At 45.5% G+C, this 14,687-nt stretch overlaps 1 protein-coding gene across 4 annotated transcripts in view; it reads right to left on the bottom strand.

Moving 5' to 3' along the window:
* pps (protein partner of snf) overlaps positions 1–14,687 on the bottom strand; it is a 141,336-nt gene that overhangs the window by 40,650 nt on the left and 85,999 nt on the right. For all 4 annotated transcript variants that reach the window (XM_065440522.1, XM_065440525.1, XM_065440526.1 and 1 more), the window contains 3 exons: positions 12,436–12,523; positions 11,603–11,879; positions 3,049–3,171 (listed from right to left, as the gene is read on the bottom strand). In XM_065440522.1, coding sequence (XP_065296594.1) covers positions 3,049–3,171; positions 11,603–11,879; positions 12,436–12,523 — 488 coding nt within the window. The remainder of the gene's footprint in view (positions 1–3,048; positions 3,172–11,602; positions 11,880–12,435; positions 12,524–14,687) is intronic.

Below are 14,687 nucleotides of genomic sequence, written 5' to 3'. Positions count from 1 at the left end.
GGCAAGAAGCATAGCTTTCAGTGTACAGTCGTTGACCGACAATTCGGCCTCGACCGTCGAAATGTCCGAATTATTGAGAGTCCAAAATGACAGATTTGCCCAAAAATGAGTTCCTTTATTGTAATTTATAAATGGCTAAAAAAAAGTGCCATATTCTTGGTATTCTCGAATTGTCACTTTTCGAGATACCTTCCATTTTGCGCGACTGTAACGCAAGACACTTCGGCGCATAGGAGCGACGGCATCCTTGGCACAGTGCCTAGCGTGCTATCTCATCAGCGTGCAAACACTGCCGCCTGTCAACGTGTTTGGTGCTGGTCACACGAAAATGAAAGTGCACCTTTCAACGCCGATCACCCAAAATGTACAGCTCAAGTTTGTCGACGCGTGTTGCTGCACACACATACACTCCCCCTTGGCAGGGACACTTTGCAGCTGCAATTTTCTAGCAATGCCCTTTTGTGCTAGTCCTCTTTGCGCTTCATCAGTGAACAGAGAGACCCCCCGCATGCGTTATCAGCAAGATCAGCCTCCAATGAACAGTGGACGATGGCACAGAATTGAGCAGAAAGCATCACTACAAAATCACGGCTTGTATCTCAACCATTGTCGTGCTGTCGCTACAGATGGACGAAAGTACACTCAACGCATGCACCGAATTCTCATTTTCTAAATTGACTAGGATTCCACCCTTTGGATTTTATGAAGCAACAGCGGTATGGCCGACAATCGTACCGGCGACGTCTCAAAAGGAAAATATTGCCATTTTGCTCGACTTGGTGGCCATATTAAAACACACTTGTGTAGTCTGAGTCTGAATTATCGCAGGAGGCGCTTTACGGTGTCCAAAATTTCAGTAGTCGTTAAACGTTAGGTCTATGGGGCTAGTGGCCGTGCAGCGGGTCTTTCTGAATAATCAAGCATGTCCAAATTATTGGTTGTTGACTGTAATTGCAAGATGAAAAGAAGGAAAAGGCAATGACGGTGTGGCACCCAAAAGCACTAAACTGGAGACAACTCTCTTCATACGACGCACATTTGAGAACTTTTTGTTAGTAAAGATTCCCAATGATGATGATGATTAAAGTTTATTGGCGCAAGGGCATCTAAGGCCAAAGAGTGCCATGTGAAGATTCCCGAGAAGATGCCTTTAACACATGAAATATTCCCTGCCTTCATCAAGTACACAGCAAGGAGGGCCCCTTTTAAAAATGACAATTCTGTAAGAACAAACTCTTACAGTCGACTCCCATTAATTCAGCCTTGGTTAATACGACTTTTCACCTAATTCAAGTGCACTGAAAAATCTCGACAATAAACCATGCACTGCTATGGAAGGAAAACTCATTTAGTTCGAACTCGAAAGCATGCCACTTCAGTTAGTTCAATTCCCACCTAGCCGCGCCTGTGCCCCCTTAGGTGCATGGGCAATAATAATCTCGAAAACACTAAACGCAGCAGGCAACGCTTCTGTTCCCCTAGATGTGAAGCTCTTTTATATAAATATATTTTTCAGTTTTTGAGGCTGAAGCTCTGCATGCTCACGAAGCAATCTGCTGTCGTTTGTTTTATGTCGTGTTACATTGGGTAAGTGTTAAAATATGTCAGTTCCTTTTGTCTCATGATGATTGATTGAGTTATGCTTCAGAGAAAGAAACAGGAGGACATTACAGATTAGTTAAGGCAAGGAAAAAGATTTGAGTTAGTTCGTTTTGCTGCTGTTTGTTTATGTGACCTTTCAGATAATTCAACCAAATTTTGCAGTCCCGCAAGGTTCGAACTGCTGGGAAGGTCACTGCATTAAAGATTCCAGCTCGAAATGGTTACGAGTAGCAGAATAGGCACTGTAGGATGTTGCGACTATGGCCGTCAAGCAGAGCGGCGGCTCGGCCAAGAACAGAACAGTTGTCTTTGCTAGTGGCTCGCGAGCCACGCTAGAGATACTAAAGGGCGGCAAAAAGGGCGTTCCACGTCCGCCCGCCATGGCTCTGCATGGCGCTGGCTAACACTCCTGGGGCTAGTTCTACTAAACATAAATACTGTACTCAAGTTGGTGGATGAACTGGTAGCCATCGCCGTAGCATAATTGGCGGTGCAACACGTGCGTAATGCGGAGTTTGTCTTCCACCGACGACAAGCTGTCTACTTTCATTTTTCCCGTTTCCTTTTTACTTTCTACCTTCCAATTTCAACCACAGCTAATTTCCTCAATGCGTTCCTTGGCTTCATAGTCTGTTGGCTGTATATGGGGTGGTATAGTGACGCACGGTGATCACTGACGACCATGAAGCTACAGATGACTCCCCCCTGCAGAGGCGACGTTCAAATTAAGGTAATGGAGCATATTATATATATATATATATATATATATATATATATATATATATATATATATACACACACAGGGGTGCAGACATGGGACAAATGGGCTTACGGGCAGTCTCAAATGTAAGAGACGCCAGATGAGGCTACAGGCATAACTCGTGCACGACACGATCACTGGTTGATCATACTCGGCTGCACCCAATGCTGCCATCCAGCCGAAAATAAAGGACTGTGCTCCTTACTTGAACCGACGGTTAAAAAGATTACCGTACGACAATCACAGCTTTCGTTCAAACAATGCCTCAATGTGCCGGAACTGCACAATGGGTCACGAAGGACGCTGCAGTGGTAGGCCCCAAATTAATTTTGACCGTCTGCAGTTGGTTGACACGCACCCAAGCCTAAATGCACAACCATTTTTGCATATGGCCCCACGATCAAAATGCGGCGACCTTGTCGGGGAATCAAACCGTGCTCAGCAGCAGGTACGAGACGGAGTTGAAAAACTTGTTAACATAGCATATATTTCCACGTTCGACAATGAGATTCAGTGTAGGCAGTACGCAAGAAGCCACAAAGGACGACAGGGGAGACCTGCAGCACTTCGAGGCCAAGAACCGTTCTCGTACACCAGATTATGCACTGCCAACTCGTCCACACTCCTACACTTGTAGAACGCGAGATGGCGACGGCCACGATGCCATTGGTGGTGACACCACTCACCTCCAGCAGTCGGAGGTTGTCGTCGTCAATCTCCACTTCTCCCTTGTGCGTCTTCTTGAGAAGCGCGTGCGACGACACATTCTGAGCTGCCTCCATCTGCTCTTTCTTGATCATCTCGATGGTCTGCAGAGCAAAACAACAGATCACTCTCAGAGAAGGTAACTGAAGTTGGATTACAATCATGCGCTTTAGGACAACTGGTAATGGAGCCACTACACTGAAAGAAAATACGGCGGAATCTGCTTCTTAGAAACTTCGCATCATAACATGTCTCAGATTAGTGCAGATAAAAAAAAAAAAAGGATTTCCTAGCCAGAAGCAAATTATTTCAAAGTAGAAGTGCTTCAGTAGTAAGAACTTTAAACACCAAATTACTTCAAAATAGCAAGCGTATGTTTAATTTTATTCTGTGTTAGGAGCAAAGTGAATATAAGAAATTTGTAGGTCAGAATATTGGGCACATCTAAGATTTGTGAAACCATGAGATATGAATGTACCACCAGTATCATGATCATCCTACAAACTTACAAGATTGGACAGTAATATGCATACTTCAATACGCCTTAATTTAAATGCATTGATCTCACACCTGCTTTTCATGTTCACACTATCAGTGACTTATTTTGGCATTTAATCATGCACTGTCATTTAATAAAGACGGGTAGTCTATAAAGGCAATGTCAATGTCTTGGCTAGCCTATACAACCGACTGCCTTTAATTTGATCCGGACGGGCACAACAAAATTAGTTTAATTAACCAACGGGTTGAATTAAACAGAGGCACAAAAATATGCAGAAACACACTGCCGATTCATTAGGCAGTATAGTAGGCTTTCATTAATTCGGTCTCGACCAAAGGTCCCGGCCGGTGCCCATTCATATATAGGAGCCCAACCACCATTATTTTGATCTAAAAATTGGCCTTCGCCAGATAATTTGAACTTGGCTGGTCAGCTGCGCTGCCATACTGCTTTATTATGTGGAGAAGCACAGGCAAGCTACAGGGATGGAAGCAGCCAAGGGAGTTTTGGAGGAGCTCTGGAAGCAGCAAATTTGGCACACTGGAGCAGTTTTGGAGCAGGAATCGTTCGTTTGCGAGCAGAGAATACACATCTGGGAGCACGTTAGGTAAGGCTCAACATGAGTGAAATATAGACAATTCAATAAAAAATGCTCTCTATTTGACTTTGCAGGACACTGTCACGTTATGGGCAATCAGTTTTGCGGAAGCTCGAAACATGGAGGAAAGTTCACTAAAGGAAAAAAAAATGTCACACATTCGACAAAGGAAACCCATATGCATCCTCAGAAACCTGTATTAACGGGAAGCTGAAACGGTTTTCAATTTCCATGAATTGCTGGGATTGGGAGGACAGACCTAATAATTTATGGTTCCGAAATTTTTTTCTTCGTTTTGTTAATATAAGGGACGGAAATCGCTTTCTAAATCAACCCCGTGGGCATGCCCCCATCGCTTCCCGGAGCGCCGGGTGAGTTGGTTGCCAAAGGAGAGAACCGGTGAGAGTGACGTCATTCGCGGGGACCGAGCTGCCGGACCGGGGTGCTGCCATGCCTCTTTCCGTCCTGCGCTTTACTGAACGATGCTACAAGAGATCTGCCGCCGCCGCCGCTCACGTTTGTTTTCTTATGCAATTTTCGTAAACTGTTCTTTCCTTCTGTGCTGCGTGAGTGCCTACAGCCGAAGGCGCCCAACATGCCCTCGTTCTGTGCAGCATTCGGCTGCGCGAACACAGGCGGGCGAGACGACGTGGTGTTTTACAGGTTCCCGAAGGACAAGAAGCTTGCAGCACAGTGGGTCCATGCGGTGAGGAGAGATAAGTTCGTGCCGACGAAATCAACTGTGCCGTGCTCAAACCATTTCCGCGATAGCCGGATAGCCTTACGACAAAAGCGGAAACGCGTTGTTGCTAGCGTTGCTACACTTCGTTTCATACATCAGGTGCAACGCTGTGGAGGCTTGAGATACTTCTTGCAGTAGCTGCGTTCGCACTTAGAAAAAGTTCGGTGTTTCTTGACCTGATTTTTGAGAAAATTTTCATATATGAAATGAAAAAAAAAGAATGAAATGAATGAGAAATGAATGAAATGAAAAAATATGAATGAAATGAATATGAAATATATGAATATGAATGAAAAAAAAAGAATTTACCCATAGAAACAATCCGTGTACTCATACGGCTGCTGACACCTTTTTTTAAATCAATTTTCTTTTCGGCATTTTTTAATTGCAGCCTGTCGCGGCAGCTTCACGAGCATGCTCACGCGAGCAAACGCCACTGGCACGCTGCGAAGCATAGAAGGAAACACGCGCAGCTTCCACAGCGTTGCACCTGAGGTATGAAATGGAGTATAGGCTTGCCTAGTGACATTCGACGTACGGCTGCAGTTATCGTGTTTACCACACGGCGGTGCTAAAACTGCCTAATATCTTTATGTCAACACTAGCATGGAGCTTGCATACCGATTCTTGATTGAGCCATAATCGCAAAGTCATCGAACCATAGTATGAATATTGCACATATAATACCTCTGGACATCTCTAGATGTGTATGATAAGCAACTTCCATCACTGTACCTCATAGCACTGCATGTGCGCGCTTTGAAATGCGGCACTTATGTTCGCGATCGTGTATCAACACTAAAAGAACCACAGGACTTTAGACAAGCAGCGGCAAGGTGCTTGACATCGTGGAATTGCACCCGTGTTTACAATCTAATGAGAAGTTAGTGCTTCTGCACTCTTCCAGCAGCATGTTCCCAGTGACACTTTAGCGCGTTTTTTCTCCAGTCATTGGAACGTGCAGCTACATGAAAAAAAAAAAAAAAGAACAACATACGTACGAGCTAAGATTTCCAACGCGCGAGAAGGTGCACACATTGCTCTCACTGTTGGCACACTCAACATCGTCGTTGCCGTCATTGCCGCCACCGTTTTCCGTATCGGCTGTCGGTTTGAACATGTACGGCGAAAATACAAGCTGTATGGGACAGCGAGAACGTTCCATAATGCTTACAACTCAGCTATGAAGCCAGAACAGAACAGCGTGCTATGCTCTGAAACGGCGGCGCCGACCGGCGACTGCCGCGAATGACGTCACAGCAGCCCCGACCAATAACGGGCAACAGCGGCATTCGCGCGATGCCCTGAGGCGCTGGTGCGCGATTTCATGAAAAAACAGCCGCTTGCGTTTCTTTCCGCCCTTTATGAACCTGATAATTGTGTTCAGGGGACTCAAAACTGTAGAATGCCGCAGAGAACTAATTTTTTTCAAAAAGTGTTTCAGCTTCACTTTAAGTTACATACTGGACGTGCTAACTAAATGTGGCCAAGAAAAAAAAATGATAATAACCAAAGGATTCACATGAACAGCAGCAATTGTACATCGATAGGCTTTTGTTAATGCTAGTCAACAAGCATTCTTTTTTCGTTGTGCACTAGCAACTAATATTTAATTAGCAAACAATAATTACCTCACTTATTGGATAAGGGTATTGGATAATGCAAAAACTAGGTTGTTTTAAATCCAGTTATCCACTCATGTTTCAACATCCTCACAGCTTTTTCGTTGACATTTCATCGATTAGGTGAGTTTATAAAGTTAGCTAATTATACATATTCGTGCACAGTGACCAAGAAATACTGACTGTGACAACCATGAACAACACCAATTAACAAGTGAACACCGTTTGCACAATGCCCTCATTTATTTATTATTTCTTGGTGAGATTCAGTTGGAATAGCAGAGTACCATAGAATAAATGCAAAGTTACTTTGTTGGCGAGAGGGAAGAAAAAAAAAACAGCTAACATTTATGAAAAGAAAAGTAAAAGAAGTGTTCAGTGGCGTTCCGATCAGCGTCGCTGACCAATATTTTGCACAAGCTCGATTATTAGGGCTGTCCCATAAAGTCCCTAACAACTGCACCCAATATTTTGAATGCTAAATAATGGTTTCTTAAAATTTTTGGACTGAACAAGTTGCGCCATGAATATCATTGCCGCTAACGCAATTTCTGCTGTTCGCATATTCTCCGAATCACTGCTCAGGCAGTGATTGGACCCTGGGAGGGAGAAGCACTGTTTGCGCGGGAAATTAGCTTCGGTGCGGTAGCCGAGTCCACCATGTTGCCGTTACGGTGGCAATTCCTGGAGATCCAGCTAAGCACGACATGTGAGCTGGGGGACGAGATGCGGGAAGGCACCTCGATCCCCGCAATGTGCGAAATATATTTTAAGGAGGGACACAGGCCTTAGAAAAAAAAAGGGGGGGGGAATGAAAGTCACTTTTGTGATGACATTATTTTTGCATATTACAGTGCCTGATGCATTATCTGAGAAATTTTCACACATCTTGCACCACTATTTTAGTTGTAATGGTGTTTTATATCACATCAGTGAGCTGTGTTTTTACTGATGAACATGCAAAAAAGGGCCTCTTGCTGTGACACGCAGTCCCTGTTCTAAGTTTCCAATTGCAGCCATCTTGGTCTTGTTTGAAAGAGCCACCCTTCTTGTTCAGTTTTCGCACCACTGCTACTCTATGGACTGAATGGCTATGAAGAAAAAGCCCGTGAACTTTATGTAAGACATTCATAGTGCATTGTACAGCACAAAGGATTTTCCATTGCCTGCAGCCAAGTTTCAATGTGCTACCAAACACATCCACACTCCAAGGAGGGTGATGCTCAAATGGATTGCTTTAGCTTGGCTTCTAGGGCTACACCCTAGCCAACACATGGCTGTGTGATTGTCACTGAACACAAACATTTCGCTAAATTTACCGCCTTCATTCAAAGTTAGTCCTATGGCGCAGGATGGCACAATTGGCGTGACACTTCCATCCCTGAATTTATAGGAGTGAATTGTGCCAAGAATGAAAAGAGGCCATGTCCTGTGCTGTGTCCACAATTGAGGCAACTTTCCCCTGCCTGCTTGGTATGCTTCACCGCATAATACAGTTGTATAGTGGGGAAGCTAACATTAAAGGCAAACACTGTCATTTAACAGCGTGTTTCATCATGTTTTTTTAACACCACTTGTTTAACTTGACCAACCGGATAAATAAACCAGTTTCGTCAGTCCCGTCAAGATCAAATTAACGAAACTTGACTGTATTTGCGCGGACTTTTTACAGTTCAGAATTAAATGCGCACCCATATTTTATAGGTTCAAAGTAGAAAACTTTGTAGAACCTATGTCTGGTCGTACTAGATAGTGCAGACATTCTGAGAGCTTCGGCCACACTCAACACTGTGGACAGTGGCACGGCAGAAGAGGCTGCTATTGCCCTAGCCATCGTACACGCTTCAACCATGCCGGCGCCGGATGGACCTATCACAGTGGTCACTGATTCTCAGACCGCCTGCAGGACTTTGGCACAAGGGAAGGTGACACCCTACACACACCGCATCCTTACGTCATTACACCCCACAGCGTTACACAGGGTGCGTATCGTCTGGACACCTGGGCACGCCTCTCTCCATGGTAATGAACGCGCTAATGCGGTAGCCCGAGAGCTCGCTAACCGGGCGCCATTGGAAGAGCTGTCCAACCCAGACGACGCACCGACAGAACCAATGAACTACACTGAAACTCTACAATATTACAGAGACACCAGGAGACACTTCCCTCCACCACATAATTCCCTTTATCGAGAAGATGCCGTCGCGTGGCGACAGCTTCAAACTAATTCATTTCCCTGCCTCTTTTATCTTCACCTCTTCCACCCCACACACTATCCCTCATACTGTCCCTATTGTGGAGCAAAACCCACAGTATATCATTGCACCTGGGAGTGCCCACACCCTCCGGGCTACTCCCCCATTCCTTCACGTTCCCCTTCCTCCTGGGAGACTGCGCTGACCAGTTCAGACCCGCAAGAGCAGCGACGGCTGATCCGGCGGGCACGCGGAGTGGCGCGAGCCAATGGGGCCCTGAACTAAGGGCTCCACCCTGCGAGGAAGTCGCCCAAACTGATGAAAAATAAATGTTTTCTCTCTCTCTCTCTCTCTCCGCTCAAAGAAAAAAAACTTTCTGCAGTCTCACGAAACTTGTGGGCCACCTTCAAACACCTCATAACTTTATCAGGAACCAGCAATCACATGCAACCCAGTCTTGTTGGGTCAGCAAGCTTGGAGGTATTGGTTTCCATGGGTAGCCTTATCGCTATATTCCAAGCCCTCTTCTCTTCTCTGCTGCCGCAAAGAAAACCTTCCCTTATCTTGCACAAATCACCTCATTATCACCATCAGGCAGCAGCTAGGACACAGCAACAAAACAAACTTGAGATAAGCAGGCAGATGTTGAAATGTCCTTTCTCTTAACATGCAAAGTGCGCAGCTCACTGTTGCCAAAATGTGAGTGAAACAAGCTTTTTTTCTTAGTTTTCTAGGTTTCCCTTTTTGAACTCACTTTTGTTAAATTTTTTCTGCATGAAAAATAACAGCGCTGCAGTTATCTGAATCTCTAATCTCCCTTGTTTAGAGCAATACCAAGATGGTGGCACTGCGTCATGAAAGCTGGTGTCATGGTGTCAGTCATGGTGCGTCAATGGAAAGCTGTGTTCATGCTATCAGCCGTGCGGCAGCACCTCCCGAATCGTGATTTCCTTCCCGATTTTGAAGACCACACAGTTAAAGAAGTGCAATTTTCTCAAATTCTGTAGCGCATGTCTTCCCAGTAATTTGCCATGAAATAAAAGAAGGTCTTAGTTTATGGGGGCGAAATGAGAAAACAAATTTTTATAAAGTCGTCTATTTTGTAAGTGTACATATGTTCCCGTGTTCCCAACATTTTTGGTGTTTCCAGACACCATCAAAAAACACCGACATTCTTCATGCACCAAATTTTTTTTCATACACAAGACAAGACCCTGTCAGTGCAAGGAGCTACCAGTGCTTACATGCCACGTTGCACAAATTTATTCAATCTTACCATGCCACAATGTAAGACAAGAATGGTGCAATAGTTGCCCAGCTAATATGGCTACCAATATAGATAAAGGCATTGTGAACGGTAAGGGCCTAGAATAGAAATAAAACCGCAATAAAAACAAAACCATCTTTATTTTATGTGTGCGACAATCAGTGTATCAATGCAAAAAGAGAAGTATATGCAAATGAGCTGTAAGGCATTATAAGAAGAAAGTCTAGTTTATAATATTGACTATATTAATCAGTAGAAAAAAAGCAGAAGCTGGGACATTTGGCTATCCCGTCTGGGTCAAGTTGGGACTTGGGACATTTGCTCAAAAGTCGGGACTGCCTCGCTAAATTTGGAATGGTTGGCGACACTAGCTACATGTGGTCCACAGACTGCGGTACAGATCTATCCGAGATCGACAACGATAGACGTTAAAGTGTCAATTAATTTCCATTTTGCACAGGTAACCTCTGTAGGTTTCGCCTTCTTTCCGATTGCCATAAGCAGAGTCATGCATTTTTTTTTTTATTTATAAAATTGGGCGTGCAATGGCTCCAGTCACTTGGTATTTTGGAGCACATTTCGGAGCAGGAAATATCGCAGTTCGGAGCAGAAATATATGCTTTTGGAGCAGAAAAATGTGCTGTTTAGAGGAAGGAAATGGTGATTTGGAGAAGTAACCCATTGCTCTGATGCAAAGAGGAAAGCATGTACTTTGTGGAACATTGCACTCAATATGTATTACACTAAGATGCAAGCATTCTTCTTCAGCTCGCTGTTCCATCTTATTATTATATTATTAGTATATAAAAAGACAAAGAAAGATGCAGATTTATCTCTAATTCACGGTTAATTCTGCATTTCTATAAACAGTCCATTCCCTCAAGCTGTCCTTGGCTTCGTTGTACACCTTATCTGTTAAAGCTTTTCATTCGGTAAACAAGTTAAATATGTACAGCCGCCCAATCCTTCAATAATATGGCGTGAGCACTGCGTCGGCATGTATATATAATAATGCACAAAGATAGGCTCATAAGCTTCAAGCTCATGCTAGTCGCAGCATATGGTCTTCTAGGCTATTCCATGCAAGGCCCTGATGTGCTATATGGTCAGCGTTCATGCGATATTCTTAAAGAATTGGCGGCTGCCTTATTTCGTCATCAATTTAAAGAAAAGAAAAAAAGAAAAAAAGAAGAAAAAAAGCTTTGGAATTTTTGCATCACACAACAAATAGCACTGCCAACATTCGTAAAAATCAAGGGTGCAGTACGGGTAATTTTTAAATATATTTTGGAGTTTTTTATTTTTCTTGCAAAATTTTGGATGCGGCTTTTACGTGGGTGCGACCATTACACGAGTACATACGGTACATAAATTTTGCCAGTCCCTTATGGGTCTGATCAACAAAAGGCAACTGTATTATCTAGCAACTAATCAGGTTTACTTGTCGTGCTCAGAGGGTGCGCTGCAGGGCCTATTTAAACTTACACTCGGGCCCCGTCAACAGTCTGCAACAATTGAAGAGAATGCCCCAATGAACAACCAGCTACTGTTGGAAAAAAAGAAAAAAGAAGAAGCCGACGCGAAGCAGAGGAAGAGGCGGCCCACGCACGTGCTTGTTCTCCTGCTCCCGCCAGCGGGCCAGCTCCTTGGAGGCGAGCTCCTCGGGAGTCATGCGCACCAGTCGGTCGGGCGCGATCTTGCCCCGGAGGATCTTGCGGAAGAGGCCCTGATTGCGGCTGTCCTTGATGTTGAACACCAGGCTGCGGTACTTGGACTTGTAGCGCGTGCCCGTGTCCCGGAACACCTTGAACAGCTCCTCCTCAATGCGCAGCGCCATGCGACGCACCTCGTCCACCGACAATGACAGGTCCGAGGCCTCCTTGCACCTGAACGAGGCACAGAAATCTTATGACGGCAAAGCTGCAACGTGGCCCCAGTATTAAGAAAGGGTACCCCTCCGCGTCTTGAGGTTTTGAATGCAATTTGTATATGAAAATGCCCCCCTACTGCACAGTGTTGCAGAAATCCGCGAGGTGGAGAAATTTTTGTTGAGGAAAGTGTGCGCAGCACCAAAGGAAACCCATACCGATTCCTCGAAAAGGAAGCTCTACAGTTGAAGCACATTCTTTTTGGTACGGGCGCCAAACACTGTGTTGCTGCTTCTCTGGAGCAGTTGCTCTAACAAATTGCCTAAACCCATGTCCGGCAAGAATGAATTAATTGACAACTCGAGAGTTGTCAATTAATTGACAACCCCACCTGGGCCTTCTGTGTGCTACCTTCAGGCGCCTGCCAGAAAAAGTTGAGCATTCCTGCGACACGGGAAACTATGAACACGAGCACGAGCAGTCGTTTGGGTGTTAGAAAGTTGCTATCACTTCGATTCAGGGGACAGAGAGAAAGAAATGGTTGCTTCGTGCAATGAGAATGCCCAGTACTTGCCTATTGAACAGTGCATCCCTTAGCACCTTGCGAACATTCAGGCGGACTGGTTCGGGGGACGGCTGGGCTGCCTCCGGTTTCTTCACCTCTGTATACATGTAGCAGCGCACAAAAGCAATGCCAAGGTTAATAAGGAATCAGGAAAAAAAGGATATACAGTCGAGCCCACTTATAATAATATCGGCTTAAGCATTATACCAAATATAACAATGCGCACTCGGTGCACCGCTTACTACAATGCTCCCACGCTGTGTTATCAGTTATAACAACTGGGTGTGTGCGTCGAAAGAAAAAAGAATACAAAATCTTTAAAACACAAGACGCCTCACCCGAGGCTGTGTGCCACACACCATCAGCACACTCGCATTTGTGCCGCACACCTTGTATGGACCCGGATCGACTTTGTCGCATCGCCTTATGCATAAACAGCTTCGAGCATGCCTCTTGGTCTTCCTTCCACCCCTCCGGCGTCGGCGCAGTAGACTCGTGTATCAGTATTATTTCACTGTGTGTGCCCTGGTGACAGGCTGCAGGCGCTCCCGCAACAAACATTGAAAATGGCAGTGCCACAGTGTTTCCGACAGTGGCACTAGGCTACACACTCGCATCTATCACGCCAGAAGCGCTGTTTGAACGTAGCGGTCCTCAAAGGCGCAGCTTGGCTCGTTTGACAGTGCAGCACATTTGATGCACTGACTCCTCCACAGGGGTGCTGCTAGGCAGGCCAGTCGTGGTTATCGTGGTGCGTTCCGTGTAATCCGTGGTGTGTGCGGTGTTGCGGTGGCTAAAGACGTGAAGGAGTAAACGTCACTGACATCTGCCGCGAAACTGGACGTTAGTCAGAGCATCGAGAATGCAGAGAAGCCGATAGTCGCTGACGCTTTCGGCATGCTGCGGGACTTCGTCAGCCATGGCGACACCACTGGAACCGCAGCCAAGTTGACGGACGCGGAGATCGTTGCCGAGGTTACTAGCGAGCGGCGTGACAAAGTGGCTGCCATGGCCGTTGTATGCTGCTACTGCGGTGCTATAGAAGGCACTGGTCTGGCGCTCGCGGATCATTTGGATTATGTAGGGGAGGCCGTGGTTAGGTAGGCAGTAAGGAGCAATAAGGAGCAAGCTATGCTGCTGCAGTTCTTTAACTCAAAGCCATAAATTGTTTGTTTCATGCTTCAAGTGAGAATTCACAGTGCCGTGAAGCATTTTGTACATCATTTTATATATTGAATTTGGCTACATGGAGGTTTGACTGCAAGTGGGCTTTACTACACTGTGAAACAGTGAAGACACGCAGAATCTCTGCAGAAAAATGCTGCTCCGATGAGCTAAGAAACAGGGGGGAAGGTTTAGTCCTCACAGCAACACAAATTGATACACTGCCATGCAGCTGCAGCAAGTTCCACAGAAGAACTTATCGTGTCAGTAAAGTACCTTCTGCTAACATTGCTTGCAACCTGGGAGACAATGTAAAGTAGAATTTCGTTGACGCGATTCTGCGTGATACATTTTTCGGGATAACATCTTTTTGTTCCTGGCCAACTTCCCATAGGAGCAACGTATTTTCATTTGGCTAGTGTCATTGTGTTCTTGCCTGACACGGGATAATATAACTGCAGAAGTGGGCTTTTACTAGTATTTATAAAACACATAGCTTTATACAGTGGAATCTTGATGATACGATCACGGCTAATACGAATTTCTGGATGATACGAATTTTTCTGTGGTCCCGGTCGAGCCCCATTACTTTCCAACGTGCTAGAGAACGGTTGTTACAAATAAATTTTCGACCCGCATCGGTTGACACGAATATTACCGAAGACACTTTGGAAATTTGAAAGTGTGCTTGGCGAAGGCCAGACGCTGCTGCCGTCTGCGCTCCGCTTCCCTGGCTTTACTGCTCAGTGAAATGGCCAGTCGCTGCTGCCGTCTGCGCTCCAATTCATTCGCTTTGGTGTTCGGCGATATCGCCTGTCGCTGCTGCCGCTTACGTTCTGCTTTCCTGCCTTTAGTACCCGTGATCTAATCAGTCGATGTTGGCGTTTCCGTTCTGCCTCCCTTGCTTTCGCATCTGGTGACATGTTCATTCGTCGCACGCGCATTCGCTCTTTGTTCTTCTGGCATTTGATGTTGGGAGAATCCAGCGTCCGCTGCCGCTTCTAGAACCGCTTTGCGCACAATCACTGGGCCGCTTCGGAGCTACGGGCCTCACTTGACTGCAACGAGACGTCTGACGAAGGAGCACCGGTGCAGCT

Source organism: Dermacentor albipictus, chromosome 3 (assembly GCF_038994185.2).
Source record: "Dermacentor albipictus isolate Rhodes 1998 colony chromosome 3, USDA_Dalb.pri_finalv2, whole genome shotgun sequence".
Taxonomy (NCBI): Eukaryota; Metazoa; Arthropoda; class Arachnida; order Ixodida; family Ixodidae; genus Dermacentor; species Dermacentor albipictus.
Note: the sequence above shows the minus strand (reverse complement) of the source record. Positions and strands in the feature narration are given on the sequence as shown.